Genomic DNA, 16,602 nt, shown 5'->3' on the forward strand with positions numbered 1-16,602 from the left:
AAGTAGGAAAAGTGCGTGTAAGTATATCAAGAGACAGGTAAATGTATATCAGCGACTATTTATAAAACCAAGAAGTTGATGATTATCATTCACAAAATGATTATTAAACAGGATTATGAGATGATGATGGACACACATCTAGTTACACGCACCTTCAATTCAATGGGTTATTCAATTTTTGTGTGACCAACATTAACTGTCCGTGATATGCATTTTCAACTCGCAACTTGTTTCATCGTTAGATTCAATTAACCCAACAGTTGAATCTTGATGCTTCAACCATAATTTGAATGAATAAAAAACATTTTCACCTCAATTTTAAAATCTCATCTATTTTAGCTTCAAGTCTACAATGATATTTATCATGCAAAATCAGGTTGTGGGTTAGAAAGCAAATTAGTTTAATATTAAAGTGAAATAAAGCTACAATAATGGTCATAATTATTGTTACAAGTAAAGAGATTACTTTATAACGGAAGCTTAAGGTCAAAAGATGAGTTGAAGTTTTTTTTTGGTTGGAAACATGAAAGTGTGTTCACTTAATGTGCGGTCCAGGACAGGTTTAGTGGACACCAAAGTTGACTTAATGTTTCATGACCCAGTCACAGGACAATGAATACATGAGCGGAAAGAGCCTCTAAAATGGGCTCAGGGTGATTCAGTGAATTAAATTGTGGGAAACAATTTAATTAATCTTTTGGGTGCCATTTATATCTAGACATTTTAATCCATCAAATGGGTAACTTGCTTTTGGAGTGAAGTTAAGTGTCTTTTTTTCAGCGATCAAACCTTTTTCTTGTTTTCATTTTCAGAATTTCATTTTTTCTCAACATTTCTAAATGTTAACAGTCATCATGTTGGTTATAAGAGATTAAGATCGTCAAAATCCATGAACTATTCATGCTACAGCTTTGGGCCTCGAACCGGTAAAAGACAAAAATTGCTTCAAAATTGTGTAAAAAAGATGCTAATGTAAGTTATGACGAACTGTTTGAGTGCTGATCTCAACTATATTGAAAAATGCTAAATTCTGGGATCAAATTTATCGATAAATTAATTTAATTTGGGTTAATTTGAAGGAAAATCAATAATCTTTTAGCAATAAACATTCATCAGATAAAAAAAGATGTTTTAATGGCAAAAATAGGGTAACTTGTTTTGAATAAAGCGCTACTTTTAGTGGTTAGAATAGGTTTCTATAGCGCCATCTGATGATTCTGTGTGTAAATACTTTTCGCAATAAAAAGTCTTCAAGACCGTTATGATTGAATGAAATGTACAAATGTATTTCATTTGATAATTTCAATGTTTGCTGATTTGTTTTATCATGTTCTATTAAATATTTGTTTATCTAATATTTATCTGTAATAAACATTTGTGAGAAGAACAATACAATCGCCGTCATCAATGATACTCATAATGAGTTTCATTTTAGTTCTCGTTGATTGAGTGATGTTGATTTTTAATCATTAGATCTATTTGAATTGATACAAGGAAAAATGTATAGCAATTAAATATGGAACCCAATTTTTCACCTGAAATTGCGAAGTTTGAAAGGAGTGTGATATACATTTTATCTAAATTTTATTGTGATTCATGCATGCATTCAACATGAAATTCAATTGAAATCAGTAACAGATTATCATGGAAGCAAAGACCTTCAATTATGAAAAGATTAGTTAAAAATTTGCTTCAATTATGAAATTTTTCACTGTTGCTACTGTTTTACATCGATATTGATCTTATCTATTACTTGTAACAAAATTATTAACCTCTAATGAGTCCATCTGGACCTAAATTTGCTGAAATGGGACAGTATCTTGGTAAATTATCTGATAATTGATAACCTTAAAAGCACTGAACAAATCTGTCTAATCCAAATAAAGTTTCTTATATTGAAAAATCTAATTTAAAGCACGATAATCAAATAATGATTAACTGTTGAATTGTATGAAATAAAACCAGATTTTGGTAGTGAAAAGGCTCCACCTTATTCTTAGTCAGCTGGTGAGGTCAACTTGTGTTGTTAGGTTTGTGGTTCTTTCATTTCATTTTATCCTTATAATTAAATTAACCTTTAATCTAGTGATAATAGCTACTGTTGATTTTATTTAATTGAATTATTGGTCATTAATAAATGTGCAATAATTTTTAATGTGCGCTTCGCCACCAATGGGAATATTGAGAGAGTTAGTGAGTAACATCATCAGAAAATGAAGAGTGAGATGAAAGTAAGAATAGGTATCATTCAATCTTGTATTTAATGTTAACTGTAAGTTGATCAATTGAAGAGTTGTGATGTGATACTGAAATATTAATTAATTATATTCTTCATGAATTACTTTTTCATTTTAAACCTGACCACCTGATCTACATAGAGTCTGTTTACACTGGAAAACCAACTGGTGGATTAAAAAAAGTACAACATCATTTTTTCAATTCAATTAATCAGTGAATGGTGTACAGAAAAACAGTAAATAATTAATCGAATCTCTTCCTCGTTCCTCGACTGTTCTTAAAATCGTTTACTGCTCTACAATCAAGTTAAACCTCAATGTTTAATCACAATTCACTTTCAAACCGCCTAATCTTAATTTGACTTTATACCCGTTCATCTTACATCAACCTGATATCAGTGTGTGTTTACTATGGATGAATCTAAATCTAGTGTTAATCTCGTTAAAGAGGATTTAATTCATTATGGAGCTGTAAATCCAGTTTACGAAGGTGAAAATTCTTCAAAATTTAATGTAAAAAATAGGTCTGGACAAAACAATGGTGCAGATGAATTGGATCGAATTGACTCGTCCTATGAAAGGAGTGAAAAACAAAAATTAGAAACCTATTTCAATGAGTGCATTGAAATACCTTCAGCTGAAAATGTAAGTTTACGTTCTTTAAACAATAAAATCACTCTAATACCTGTTTATATTTCTTAAATTACAGTACAATTTTAGTTGGCGTCGATTATGGCAATTCACTGGTCCTGGTTTTTTAATGAGCATTGCTTACCTTGATCCTGGTAACATTGAATCAGATCTTCAAGCAGGAACCATCGCTCAATACCATCTACTATGGGTTCTTATGTGGTCTACTTTTTTGGGACTCTTGATGCAGCGTCTGGCAGCTCGCCTTGGAACCGTTACAGGTTTACATCTTGCAGAACTGTGTTATCGCCGTTATCCAAAGCTACCTCGAATCTTACTCTGGATTATGGTTGAAATTGCTATAATTGGGTCAGATATGCAAGAAGTAATTGGAACCGCAATAGCAATCAATATTCTCACCCAAGGCCATGTAACAGTGTTCTATGGTGTACTTATAACAATTTGTGATACATTTACATTTCTGTTTCTTGATAAGTATGGTCTTAGAAAATTGGAAGCTTTCTTTGGCCTACTCATAACTGTAATGGCCACTACTTTTGGCTATGAATTTTTCCGTGTCAAACCTTCTCCCATAAGTGTCGGCTCTGGACTTTTAATTCCTTGGTGCTCTCATTGTCAGTATGGAGCCTTAATGCAAGCCGTTGGAATAATCGGTGCAATTATTATGCCTCACAATCTTTACCTTCATTCAGCTTTAGTCAAGGTAATAAGAATCAAATATTTCCTTTTCTTTTCTTCAACTAAACAATACTTTTTGTAAATTTTTTACTTCACTCGTGTGTTTAAATTATCCAAATCACTAATACTTTCATGTCTTCTGGTTCCAGTCTAGAAAAATTGATCGCTCCAATGCCGCTGAGGTCAAAGATGCCAATAGATATGTTTTCATTGAAGCTTTCATTGCTTTAGGAGTTTCTCTTCTAATCAACATTTCCGTAACTTCAGTATTCGCCCATGGATTGTATGGAGTTACCAATGCTGAAGTGGTAAGCACTTTGAACTCTTTGAAACTTACTCTGGGTACATTTTGGTGGATTAATCTAATCAGTAGATTTTAATCATAGCTAATTTGATGTTTGTTTATCAATCAAATTGCCTTTATGAGGTTAATTTTATCAAATGTATGGACCTCTTCGGTGTCAAGTGATATCAGGATGAGAATATTTCATTCTTCCTCATCTTTCTGTTCTTCCATTCTTTTTCACCTCATCAACCAGATCCAAGAACTGTTTTTATCTAACTTTAATTTTAATTCAACAATTGATTCGTTTTTTTTCACTTTTCCACTTTCAAACAAAATCTTTTCATGATATGCTCCTTTTACTGATAATATAAAAACAATCGTCAGTCGACTTGAGTGAAAATTGAATGAGCAAGATTCATACTTAAACAAATTAGTTGTCAATCATTGCAATTAGTCGGTTAATTTGATCACCTGTACTGATTAAATCGTCACTTTTTTGCAATGAAATAATGCTTCCATTACATTAGCGATTATCCATTTTTTACTCATTTATCATCCTGAAATTATTGTATTGTTGTTTAATTGTTGAAGTGTTTCTGTGAAGAACCTCTTGAAATTGAAAATTTCTAATAATATTGATTCTTTATGTCATTGACTAATAGCTTAATTCAAGAGCTATAATGAAGGTTACCCACTAATGCAATAACATATATTTTTAAAAATCAAGGCGAATCAGGTCTTATTATTAAATGACGCCTTTTAGATGTTAGTCAAAATCTCGAATGTACAAATTCTTATTGGTAAACATGCTCTTTTTCAGCTCAATCATCACATTAAGAGTAGTGTTATGACAATGCTTTTCGCTCATTTAGATTTAAATTTCCTTTCATCTGTCAATTTACTTCTAATGTTCAATCAAATAAATTAAGATTGAACTTGTAACATGTTGCATGTGATATATTGATATTACATGTAAAATCTAGTTTCAATGATCAACTTTGATACAACACTTGTCTATAAGTTGATGACAAGACACTAACAATCAAATTGATTATAAATGGTAATAGTCAACATTATTCTCCTCCAAATAGTCAAAAGTGTTGGATGCACAATATTATTTAATCAGTGACATTAATTCTGTTTATTGTTAAAGCAAACAATAAAATAATATGACGTCTTCAAATTATCAGCTTGTCATTTATTACCATTTTTTTCTCCATATTTTCACCAGACTTGAGCATGATCTTATTTTGTAACAATTGATTCATTCAAAAGGTTTACCAACTTTCAACTGTAAAGGGTGAAACAAATTATCTATTCTAGTTCATAATCAAGTCGACAGTTTAGCCAAAGTCGAAATCAGCTTCCAATCACATTCATATCATAAATGATACCATATTAGGTTTCAATTGGTATGGTTTTCATCAAGAATAAAAGAAAGATGTATTTGATTCATTTAGCTATCTGATTATCATTTGAACGAATTGAATAACCAATTGATAAGTCTGTTGAGTGAAAAAATTTCAAATAAAATGAAATTTTCAAAAAAAATCTTTCTGATTGCCTTTAAAAAATTGACTGAATTTTGTTATAACAGCTTTTTAATGATCAATGTTTTTTGGTAAATAATTTATTTCAATTTTTTATTTTCAGAATGCCAAATGCTCTAATATCAATTATCCCATTCCAAATGGAACTTTTCCGAATAACGATGAACTCGTCGATGCCGATCTTTTTAAAGCCGTAAGCTTTCATCATTTGATTTTATATTATTTTGATTTACTAATTGTTTTGTTGGTCATCTTTTCAGGGAATTTATCTTGGCTGTTACTTTGGTTTACCTGCTCTTTATATCTGGGCTGTGGGAATATTTGCTGCTGGTCAAAGCTCAACCATGACTGGAACATATTCTGGTCAATTTGCCATGGAAGGATTTCTAGATCTTCATTGGGCCAGATGGAAAAGAGTACTTCTCACTCGAACCATTGCCATTTGTCCAACACTTTTTATCGCCTATTATCGCCAACAAGACTTAACTGGAATGAATGATCTTCTCAATGCTCTTATGTCATTACAATTGCCATTTGCCTTGCTACCGACTCTTACCTTTACTTCGTCTAAAAAAGTCATGGGCCAATTTAAAAATGATTTTACCAACATAGTTGTTGCCTCTTCTCTTTCTGTTGTTGTCATTTCAATCAATATTTATTTTGTTGGTTCATTCGTTAAAGACAATTTCCCTGTTACCTGGTGGGTTATCCTGTTGGCGCTAACTTTTGTCATTTTTTACCTTATATTTGTTGTCTACTTGGTAAGATATTATTTATTGCTATATGACTTTCGCATCTTGACATGAATTTTTAATCTCATCTCGACATCTTTTTATCTTTTAATCGTCTATTGTTTCACAGGTTGGATGTTTCTTGGTGGTTATTGGTTGTAACTGGTTAACAGTGTTACCCATTGTTGGTAAATACATGAGAGAAGAGCATTCAATCGAACATGAACATCTGTCCTGTGACGATTCTCGAGCTAATTCACCAACAAGCAGAGGACAATCGCCCAATCCATTAGCTTAATCAGCCAATTTTTTTGCTTTGTCGTTTTTTACATTATTTAATGTGGAAGGTTACAAGACAATGTAAAGTTATAAATTTGAAGACTGCGCTTATCAAAATTATCTAATTTTTAAACGAATTCGGTTAAGCTGATATTTGAGAAGCAAAGACAATTCAATTCAACGATTCATCGCCATGAACCACAGTTACATATATAATTTATAATTACTTAGACACAGAAATTATAATGACCTATTAGTTTTGATTCACTTGACAAACAGTGATTGAGATTATCAACTATTCAAGACTGTAAAAATCGAACTCAACGTTGATAAAATGAATCAAACCGAAAGTAGGCCATTTTGTGTGGTTTGATCAGTAATTTTGATCAGTATTTTTTTATATTGTCAAACAAAAGCCAATTGATATCATACACTTTTATACTCTTTCCCTTGCTTTCATTTCCTCGTAATTTTTCCCATTTCCCTCAATATCTTTGCCTTGCGACTGTTTTTTTTCAGAATTGTAAATGTCACCATTAATTTGTAATGTAAACTATTGGTTGTTTATTTCTTTTCAAACTCAATCTAAATATTCCTAATTCCTTAATTATACCACCTTAACTTTCTCCCAATTTTAAACTATTTTCTAACATTTAATCTTAAAATTGTTCCATTCTGTTCATTTCGTTAGTCGCTTTGGAAACTTTTAAAAAAATGAAGCTAATAAATATATGAGATCATCAAAAATAATCGAGATGTAAATTTTCATGCTTGATATTTTTCATCTTTAGTAAAAGGTGAAGACATTAGTCTTAAAGAGTCTATAGATTTAAGAATTGAATGATTTTTATGGCATAACTCTATAGAAATCCCGATTTAAAAGTTTTTGACTATTGAGTAAAATTTTTAGGCAAGTTTTAATGTTTTTTCAACAAGATACACGTAAATAATTCTTATGAAAATAGAAAAGATTTTCAAGTTGTTAATTAAACTGGTTAAAAGGTATAAATGCAAATAAGTATAATATTATGTTCCGTTGAATGATACAATCTTGATGATAATCAAATAGTTATCAAAGTTTTGTGGTAAGATCTTTAGCATTCCTTCCGATGAATGTTTAATTAGTGCCATAAGAAATAGTCTTTGAGAAATCTAGCCTGAGACGAATGGTAGGCTTTCTTTAAGCGACTTGAGCGTACCTCCAGCACATTGGTAAGCGATTGATGCAGTGATCACTGTTATCAAGTAGCAAGGAATTAATGAAGCAAGATACAATTGTTGCTGGTTGAAGAAAGTCTGGAAAGATAAAAAATAAATATGTAAAAATCGATTCATGCATGAACATTGAACTTAATTCGTGCTTTTGCTGTTATCAATCCGTTCAATGGCAAAGCTCAAGTTAATGATTTGAAAAAAACTAAGCATAATTACCAAAGCTGACACTGCTAAGTGAGAGACAACGACATAACCAATTTTATATCTGCATTTTTTGTCGAGTGCATCAAAAAATATGATTCCCCAAAAAGTATGTAGCAAGATTAAAGCTAATGTAATTAGTGAGGTTGAAATGAAAAAATAAGGCGAGTCACCATAAAGACCAACAGTTCCTGGACCAGTAGAATCAGCAAGAACATTGACAAGAGAGAAAGCTCCACTCATGATACCAAATCCAAACCCAGAGACTAGAAATAGAAAAGATAATTTTTAATAAAATGCATTTTTTGCTTTTAAACAAAACTTACCATAGGATAATGTTGACCAACTTATTGAATACAAATGACCTCTATTACCAACATCAGAAACCTTTTGTAAGCCGATTTGAGCTTTTCTAAAGACCAAAAAGAAACCATTATTAATGTATGTTTTTAATGTTTATCATTTATTTGATTTGTTCACTTACTTGAGTATCGCATAAAATAGATATCTGTATATTTCTTGGACTATCACCGAGCAGATTACTCCAAAAACGAGAATTTCTTTAAGCGGGAACACAATAGTCCAAATTATTGACGAAACTAAAAGCGATAAAAGCCAAAAGAAACCACTGAAAGATAAAAACAAATTAGTTAATTTGAATTAACGGATAAACACATTGAATGGTGAACTTACGATGAGATCATAACGATAATAAAGATAGGATTATCTGCTAATGTCAAGAAAAACATTGTCATAGGAGGGCCAAAGGCAATCAGAGCACAACCACTAAACTCAAAAAGAGTCATGTTTTGATAATTTTAAATGCTGAAAGATCACTTTTAAATATTTTCACAGTTAATAATAACCAAAAAGTCTCAATATCACAATTTTTGCGAAATGATTCTCATAGCATTGAAACAGATCTGCACATTACTGTCGAGCACTTGATGGATTTTATTGTCAAATTGTAAAACTATTGTAAAAAACCGTAAAAAACAATTAAAAAAAATTGATTTAATAAAATCAAGATTAAATTTAAAGAAACAGCTGATTTGAAACAAAATCGGCAATTAAATGATGAAGAGCCATCTATGGCTACAATATTAAGCTAAAAAAGTTTGGTTTATTTTAGTATTTTTGAATAAATTGAAAAGTATTGTTACAAAATGGGTTTTATTTTGAGAGAATAGGTAAATTGATTAATCATTTTATTATTCAAATTATAAAAATTGTGACTAGATTTAACAATAAAAATAATTATTTAGGTTAGGGATCAACCTTGAAAGAATTAGAGATTCCAACGTAAGGGTGTAATCTTTGTAATAAATTTTTGGAAACACCAAAATGCCTAATGCGGTAAACACCAGGGTCAGCATCTTTAGGAATATCCCATGTTATGATTGCTTCGCTTTCACCAAGAATTCTGTTTGTTCTAAGCCAGTAGAATCTAAAATCAGTCAAAAAATTGAAAATCAATGAAAATATTCTCTTGAATATTTGATGTAACTTGTTGAAGTTGTTGTCCGAAATATATTATAACTTACTTTGTATCCCAATCTCCGTCTGTCGCAATAACTTTCCATTCTTGTTTATCTGAATCTAATTTTTCAACAGTCAAATAGGTTTTCTCTGTTTGCAAATCATTTCTTGGATTAGCGGCAACGAAAGAAACGGTTACTGTTGATCCACGAGAATATCGCAAGTTGGGTTGAACAATAACATCACCAAAATTTTTACCACGACCTGCAGAGTCCATAACAACTCCTGGTTTGAATGAAATTTGTTTACTCAGTAAGTTGGGCGGTGAGGGTCCATGTTCGACTTCTTTCCGAGAAGCTAAATGTCCTGTTAACATACGTAACTCTTGTAGATAAGCGTCTAAAGTATATGGTCCGAAAATGGTTGATGCTGCTTCATAACGTTGTTTTATGTACTCTTCAATTGTAGTTACATAAGATGAATAAGCATTGGCAAGTCCAGCAATAATTACAATTACATTTGAACCTGGTTTAAATTTTTCATACTCTTTTTTGACAGTTTCACGAACACGTCTACCAGCCATGGTGGTAAATTCAGCAGGTAAACCAACAATCAACACTTGTCCAATCTTGAGCAGTTGAACAGGTAAGATTGAGGGCTGCCAGGAATAAGGGAACAACATTTCACCAGTATCCAATAATATGGGTTTGGGGTGATGACAGGCAAGCATTGCTGGACTTGGTCTTTTAAGGAAATCACGGACGAAATTCCAAAATGGAGTTGACTGTGTTGAACCTTGATGAAAATTAAAAGCACCTGGTCCATCAGTTGTGCCGGCAGCAAAACTGTAGCCCATAGCGGGTGGACATGTTCTCGCTGTTTTGTTATCAGCCAGAACAACCACAACATTGGACATGTCAACATATTGTTGTATAAATTCAACTGAACCTTTAATTACAGTATTAGCCGAGTCCCATAGTTCTTTAGCTTTTTTACATTGCCTTTCACCAATTATTTTAGTAGATTCGAACATGTCATGTCCTGGTCCAGAAGCAATACAAACACCTTTTTCAGTTGGAGGCTTGGGTTCATTGCCGTGTGTACTATTAGTTAAATCTCCTTCTAAATTATCACGAGCATCGCGAGGCCTACGGCGTAACAAAGCTTCTGATCCTGCATTTTCATACCTTCTTAAATCATTTCTTGATAATTTATTATTTTCCATGGCTTCGAATTGATTTGGAGGGTTGTTTAATGGCCGGAGTCGATAATTTAAACTAGAGGAGAGTCAAAAAATTTCAATTAATCATTCAGGTTTGCCTATTGGTCAATAATACTAGTAGATTCAAAATATTTTTTACTTTATTTTCGAAGTTTCTCGCAGACCAATTAAAAACATGAAATTCACTCAACATAATCAACATTTCTGACCCTGAAAAATATTTTGAATATCTTTCCGTCTATGAGAAACTGGGACAACAAAGTAAAAAATATTTTGAAGCTCCTAATACTTACTTCTCGGGTACATCATTACATGTGCTTGTTTCAATGTCACAAGGTGCTCCTGAATTTGTACATCTAGGTCCTTTGATATTAGGTGAAACATCTCCTTGGTTTGAATTAGCAAACGCAGCAACGAATGGACCTTCACCGGGTAATGAGTTTGGATTCATCATTTTTTCAAAACAGTATTCAGCATATCCTTTATTATCACCGCTGATTAATCTATTAGTATTGTTCATGCTTGTCGGATGAACAGCAAACCAATCTAATAGACCAATAGGCTCATCAGTTCGAGAAACAAATTTCAAAATTTCCATTGTTTTATCCGTATCATATTTGTATCTGTAAATGTCGGAATAAAGATGAAGAGACAAATAAGAATTAAATTAATATTCGTTAATGAGAGCTCAAATTTACAACAAATTTCATGAATAAAGTGAAAGTAATTGAAAAGGTCAAGTCAACAAAACAATGCAAACTTAAAAGACCTACACCTTTCATACAATTCATTTGATAGAGTTGACTGACAACTGAGAAATATTTCAAGTATTTGAAATAATCGAGCAATATTGTGAAGAACTTTAGAGTTTAAAACACTTCAAAATATTATCCTGATCAGGTTTCATATGCAAAAACCTTATAGAGAGTGACAAAGTGGCACACAAACCTTCTCCTTTCATTCAGTGGATTATTCATGTACGATGCTGGACTTCGATTGATGTTGGAATCCAACAATTCACCACGATTGTAAAGTATTTTACCATGTTGAAGATTATTGTGAGCTCTTTCTATACTCTAGAAATGCATGGAGAGAAAAGAAAAAGGAAATTGAAACATCAACTTAAGCAAACCGTCCGGTAATATAATCACAAATAAGATAAAATGTCATTTACCCTAACGATACCAGAAACTATTGCGTTGAAATTTTGCCAAATAAACCCTTGAGATGAAATAATGTAGAGCACATATTGCAAGAATCCGCCTGGACCGGAATGAGTGTGAGTTGCACCAAGTAATGTGTTTTTTCTCGAGTAAATACCAGGATATTTGTCTTCAATTTGCCTGATAACCTATTTAGAAGATTGAAGCAGAGGTCAGTTTATTTCAAGGTCAAAAATATTTCACTGTCAAATTATCCTCTAATAAACTGTCTGAATCAAATCAAAAACATGGAAATGTAAATCACACACCTCATTATGCACTGCTTGTGATATCATGGCAAGATCTGTATTTACGTAACAGACTCGAGATCCTAGTTGATCAACGATGATAAAAGCACGACTGTACAATCGGAAATGTATCCCAGCTGTATCTTGTCCACCTTTGGCATAACCCATCTATAAAAAAGTGATCAAGAAATGTGTTAAAACTAATGAGTCTGATGAAAAAAAGTAACACCTATTATCGAAAAAATGCGTTTCAAACTTACCATATTAATCTCTGCTGCTGGTCCAGTTATGTCGGCAATACCAACTCCGATCTGGTAATCATCATCGGCAGTCTGTGTGTTGGTGGGAAAATTGGTTATCACAAGGATTATACAAAAAATCCAAGTCCATTTTAGGTTCATATTAAACAGAAATCTGTACAAGACAAAATATTACAAAATTATAAATGAAACAAATGAATAAAGTGATGTTACTAAATCTAAAAGATGCTGTAACTAAACTGGTCATACCAACAAATCCTGTTTGATTATCAACAAATCTCCTCCTTTTGCACCTTTTTAAGAAGTAAATGATGGTTACAAAAAATGTTAACTCTTATCGTCAAAGAGTTTACTCTTTGACAACAGAGTAAAGAGTAAGAGTTTCTTAGGAATACAGCTGATTCAATACAAACAAAAATGATTGCCATAAAGTATTCAATTTTTCCTTGTTGGGCTATTTTTCATTATAAATTTCATTAAATGTATAAATTTTTGTTCATTTTTTCTTCTCATAGTGATATACAGTGATTTTAATGTTGCTTTGTTTATATTTTATGCAAATATTAACATTTGGTTGTTAAAATTTATAACCGATGAGTAAACTTGTGAATGGGAAAAATATTAATGCGTTACAATCACTGTTTAAAAGTTTAGGTTGATAGCAGATTGGTATTAATTTAGAGTGGATAATGCAAAAATGGTTGATAACACAATGTTATTGAAATGTCGATTTCAATGAGCTCAATCTTTTTATTGAAACTCTTTATTTGTATACAAATATTAAGACAATGTCACCAAAAACTCGACTAATCAATTGATCAAATTTAGACATGATTCCAATGGCAATCATTGATATTGTCAATGTTAGATGGTAATGATTTTTCTGATGTTATTAACCGCGATGCGGAAAATAAAGACGCCTATGTTTCGTTGTATTGTTAAGAAAACGATGACAACATGCACCAAAATACTGCAAAATATTGCAATCAACTAAAGTGTTGAACCAGACATTTGTCCATCTAACCTCAAATGCTATAGCTCTGACTTTTGGGAGTATTTCCGAATTTAAAATTATTTCTTTCTTTTTATCTAACCAAGATCTGCTGTTTTTGATTTGACAATAGAATGAAGAGCATTCGGTTGGATGAATGTATTCAGGTTCTGCTGAGAAAAGATCAACATACAAACCGAGCGGATGTTCGTGATCTATTAAAAACAAAGATGAACTCAGATAAAAACAATCGCCATCATTAATCCTTTGCCAAAATGTTTCATTCACTCGTGGAGGTGGAATGGTAACGTAAAGAGTGCGGAAATGACTTTCTGTATTGGAAAGCCAAATATGATTCGTTGTCAGGAAAATGCCGACGTCCCTAATATATTGTATTGGTAATCCAATAAAAGATGCGATCTGTAAATGATTGCAAAGTATTTGTCAATTAGTTATAAGAAAATATATAAATATAAAAAAATAAGAAGTATTGGGCTTACCTTTCGGATGAGTATTTGCTGTTTATGTTCACAGCTTTCATCTGACCAATCAATTGTGATATCCTGGTAATCCTCATCACTTAGTCTCACTTTGATAGTTATTTTACTCGAGGTATCGTTGTTTCCAGTCATTTTAAATAAAGTTTTGATTGATATTTAAAACAGAGAGAAATAATTAATTTTAACTTTCTAACAAGTAACTTTGTAAGTGAATTCTCACCAAAAAATGGTCAAAACTAACATTGTTTCACAGGTGCAAAAGTTTGAAATACCAACTCAAAAACCAGTTTTGACCTACAACCTAGTGTAGTCAGGCTAGGTTAGTCTGTCTAAAGGTTTCATCTCAGAACCGCGTGCATATGTCCATAAGAATGTGAGGAAAGGGTTAAATCATATTTTATCAAAAAATCACGACTAGAGATGGCAAATAGCTAAGGACATTGATAAAGATGATAATGTCCATATGAGAATAAAATATTGTTTAGCTTCTTCATCTCAATATTTTATTGAAACTCTTTATTTGAATATAAATATGACAAAGACATATACGAATAAAGACAATGTCTGCCAAAAAAACAGTTGACTAAACAATTGATCACATTTAGACATGATTCCAATGGCAATTATGAACATTGTCGATGATGGTGATGATTTTTCTGATGTTATTAACCTCGATGCGGCGGATAATGACGCTCATGTTTCCCACTGTTTGTATGACAACGGCAACATGGAGTAAAATATTGTCTAATATTGAAATTAACTAAAGTTGACAACCGTCCATTTCCATGAATTCCCCATGGCTCGTCAGGAAGTGCAGCTCTGATTTTTGGGAATATTTCCGAATTGAGAATTATTTCTTTCTTTTTATCCAACCAAGATCTGCTGTTTATGATTTGACAATAGAACCTAGAGCATTCGGTTGGATGAATGTATTCAGGTTCTGCCGAGAAAAGACCAACAATCAAATCAAAAAGACATTCGTGATTTATTAAACCCAAAAATGAACGCAGATAAAAACAATCGCCATCATTAATACTTTGCCAAAATGTATGATCCACTAGTGCAGGGCCGGAATAAGTAGCGCAGAAATTACTTTCTGTATTGGAAAGCGGAAAAACATCCGTTGTATTGTTTAGACTGACGAACCTAATATATTGAGCTGGTAATCCGATAGAATCTGCGATCTGTGAATGATTGCAAAGTATTTGTCAACTAAACAATTAAAAACATAACAAGTAATGTGCTTACCTTTCGGATGAGTAGTAGTTGTTTAAGTTCACAACTTTCATCTGACCAATCAATTGTTACGTCTTGGTAGTCCTCGTCACTTGTAATTTTCAGTTTAATAGTTACTTTACTTGGGCTATCGTTGTTTCCCGTCATTGTAAATAAAATTTCGATTGATATTTAAAGTAAACAGAAATAATGAATTTCAACTTTCTAAATATCACAATGTTTCACAACAAAACGAAGTCAAAACTAACCCGTTCTTTGTTTCACCAGCTCAAAAACCAGTTTTGACCTACAACCTACTGTGGTCAGGCTGAGCTGTCTAAAGGTTTCACCTGAGAACCGCCTAAATATTTGCATAAGTGAATGTAAAGAAAGAGTCAAAGCATATTTTGTCAAAAAATCAGGACTAGAGGTAAAACTAATACAGTATATATTGTAGCCACATGTTTTTCATGCGAAATTCATCAATTGGATTAGTAAAAGGCTTTGAAGCCGCAGTAATCTGGTAAAAATGGTAGAGGTGAAAGGTTTTAATATCAAAATTTATGCTAAACAAGCTGAGCCCCGATCATGACTGATCGTAAATTTCTTTTCACTGAATACAAAAAATCCAATCCACATTTAAAGACTCAAATTATTGATGAAAAACCATTGTCAATGACAAAAAATCAAAATAAAATTTGGTTCAACAATTGAGGCAACATATCTTTTACCTAACTCTTTGCTCGAAAAATGGTTTCACATATCCTGCTAATTTAACAATAAACCAACAATCAACCTGAACAACCAAAACATTTTTCCCCCAAAGTCAATGGTAAAAGATACGGATTCTGCATTTTTTCCCCTACCCTGTTTAAACGCTAATTTCTCCGGTACCTGAATTCCGATGAAGTTCAGACTATTTTTCGTGGATGTAGTTTAATCATGGTTTTCAGGATGAGGAAAATTTTTCTTTAGAATCCTTTTAGTTTGGCCACAATCTTTACGCAAAAATTTCATGTTTTGACTTTATATATGGTATGGTATAGATATCAGAAATAATTATAATCTCATAAAATTGGATTTGCAAGTCGAGACTTTTGATGCAGAATATTGTGGCCACAATGTTTTAAAACACACCGTAGTAGGACTAACGGTAAAGATAATAATCTCTATACGAAAATCAAAATATTTTGCTTCAGTTAATGTTTTCAGTTTTTGCATCTCAATATCATCAACCATCACCATTACCTAGAAATTCAATATCAGTTTTATGAAAGATATGTGCTGAGAAATATTGAACTTTTAACCGTTATTGAAGTCAACATCGATTGAACCAAAGATTCAAGAAAAACAGAAACAATTTTGTTTCAAAATTATGTGTAATTGATATTTAATTGTTTTCATTTAATTTGTATTGTCTGTAGACAATTGTTTGGCTTGAAATGAAATCTAAAGTAATTCAATATCATTCAGATACCTTTCATTTGCTATTATTGATTGTCAAGACTATTATCGTAGTTTGTAACGATCAGTAATTTCCCCTGATTTATCTTATGATGATTATTAATGTTGCGTATTCATAGTTGAGTTAATCTGAAAGTTGTCTCGAAATTGAAACAAATTGCCTTAAATAACAGTCTAACTGTTAAAGTTATTG

The 16,602-nt window shown here is 32.0% G+C and overlaps 5 protein-coding genes across 6 annotated transcripts; 1 reads left to right on the top strand and 4 right to left on the bottom strand.

Annotated features, from left to right (window-relative positions):
- The first annotated feature begins 2,072 nt into the window (after window positions 1-2,072).
- On the top strand, window positions 2,073-7,159 carry Mvl (solute carrier family member malvolio). The gene is made up of 7 exons (XM_015933536.3): window positions 2,073-2,272; window positions 2,379-2,882; window positions 2,947-3,591; window positions 3,716-3,874; window positions 5,506-5,595; window positions 5,663-6,163; window positions 6,264-7,159. Exons 2-7 carry the CDS (start codon window positions 2,649-2,651, stop codon window positions 6,429-6,431), a joined length of 1,797 nt encoding a protein of 598 aa, XP_015789022.1. The 5' UTR covers window positions 2,073-2,272; window positions 2,379-2,648; the 3' UTR covers window positions 6,432-7,159.
- A 151-nt stretch (window positions 7,160-7,310) lies between these two features.
- On the bottom strand, window positions 7,311-8,849 carry LOC107365954 (gamma-secretase subunit Aph-1). Its single transcript, XM_015933534.3, has 5 exons — window positions 8,522-8,849; window positions 8,313-8,456; window positions 8,155-8,240; window positions 7,844-8,094; window positions 7,311-7,708 (listed from the first exon to the last, which is right to left on the bottom strand). Exons 1-5 carry the CDS (start codon window positions 8,632-8,634, stop codon window positions 7,565-7,567), a joined length of 738 nt encoding a protein of 245 aa, XP_015789020.1. The 5' UTR covers window positions 8,635-8,849; the 3' UTR covers window positions 7,311-7,564.
- Window positions 8,850-9,019: 170 nt separating this feature from the next.
- On the bottom strand, window positions 9,020-12,537 carry LOC107365955 (pan-ceramidase). Of its 2 annotated transcripts, XM_015933535.3 has the most exons (8): window positions 12,489-12,537; window positions 12,240-12,393; window positions 12,001-12,147; window positions 11,704-11,880; window positions 11,478-11,605; window positions 10,823-11,152; window positions 9,373-10,584; window positions 9,020-9,275 (listed from the first exon to the last, which is right to left on the bottom strand). In XM_015933535.3, exons 2-8 carry the CDS (start codon window positions 12,378-12,380, stop codon window positions 9,095-9,097), a joined length of 2,316 nt encoding a protein of 771 aa, XP_015789021.1. In that variant the 5' UTR covers window positions 12,381-12,393; window positions 12,489-12,537; the 3' UTR covers window positions 9,020-9,094. The 2 variants fall into 2 exon arrangements, with proteins under 2 accessions (XP_015789021.1, XP_025017406.1); XM_025161638.2 differs by having other exon boundaries at window positions 12,240-12,500.
- Window positions 12,538-12,759: 222 nt separating this feature from the next.
- Window positions 12,760-13,972, bottom strand: LOC149093158 (uncharacterized). The gene is made up of 2 exons (XM_089269830.1): window positions 13,731-13,972; window positions 12,760-13,650 (listed from the first exon to the last, which is right to left on the bottom strand). The coding sequence occupies exons 1-2, from the start codon at window positions 13,860-13,862 to the stop codon at window positions 13,132-13,134; spliced, it is 651 nt and encodes a 216-aa protein (XP_089125956.1). The 5' UTR covers window positions 13,863-13,972; the 3' UTR covers window positions 12,760-13,131.
- Window positions 13,973-14,205: 233 nt separating this feature from the next.
- LOC107366024 (uncharacterized) lies at window positions 14,206-15,449 on the bottom strand. Its single transcript, XM_025161639.2, has 2 exons — window positions 14,979-15,449; window positions 14,206-14,914 (listed from the first exon to the last, which is right to left on the bottom strand). The coding sequence occupies exons 1-2, from the start codon at window positions 15,111-15,113 to the stop codon at window positions 14,396-14,398; spliced, it is 654 nt and encodes a 217-aa protein (XP_025017407.1). The 5' UTR covers window positions 15,114-15,449; the 3' UTR covers window positions 14,206-14,395.
- Window positions 15,450-16,602: the final 1,153 nt, after the last annotated feature.

This window comes from Tetranychus urticae, chromosome 3, assembly GCF_039701765.1.
Source record: "Tetranychus urticae isolate SD_2017Ah chromosome 3, NJAU_TeUrti_SD_1.0, whole genome shotgun sequence".
NCBI classification, from domain to species: Eukaryota; Metazoa; Arthropoda; class Arachnida; order Trombidiformes; family Tetranychidae; genus Tetranychus; species Tetranychus urticae.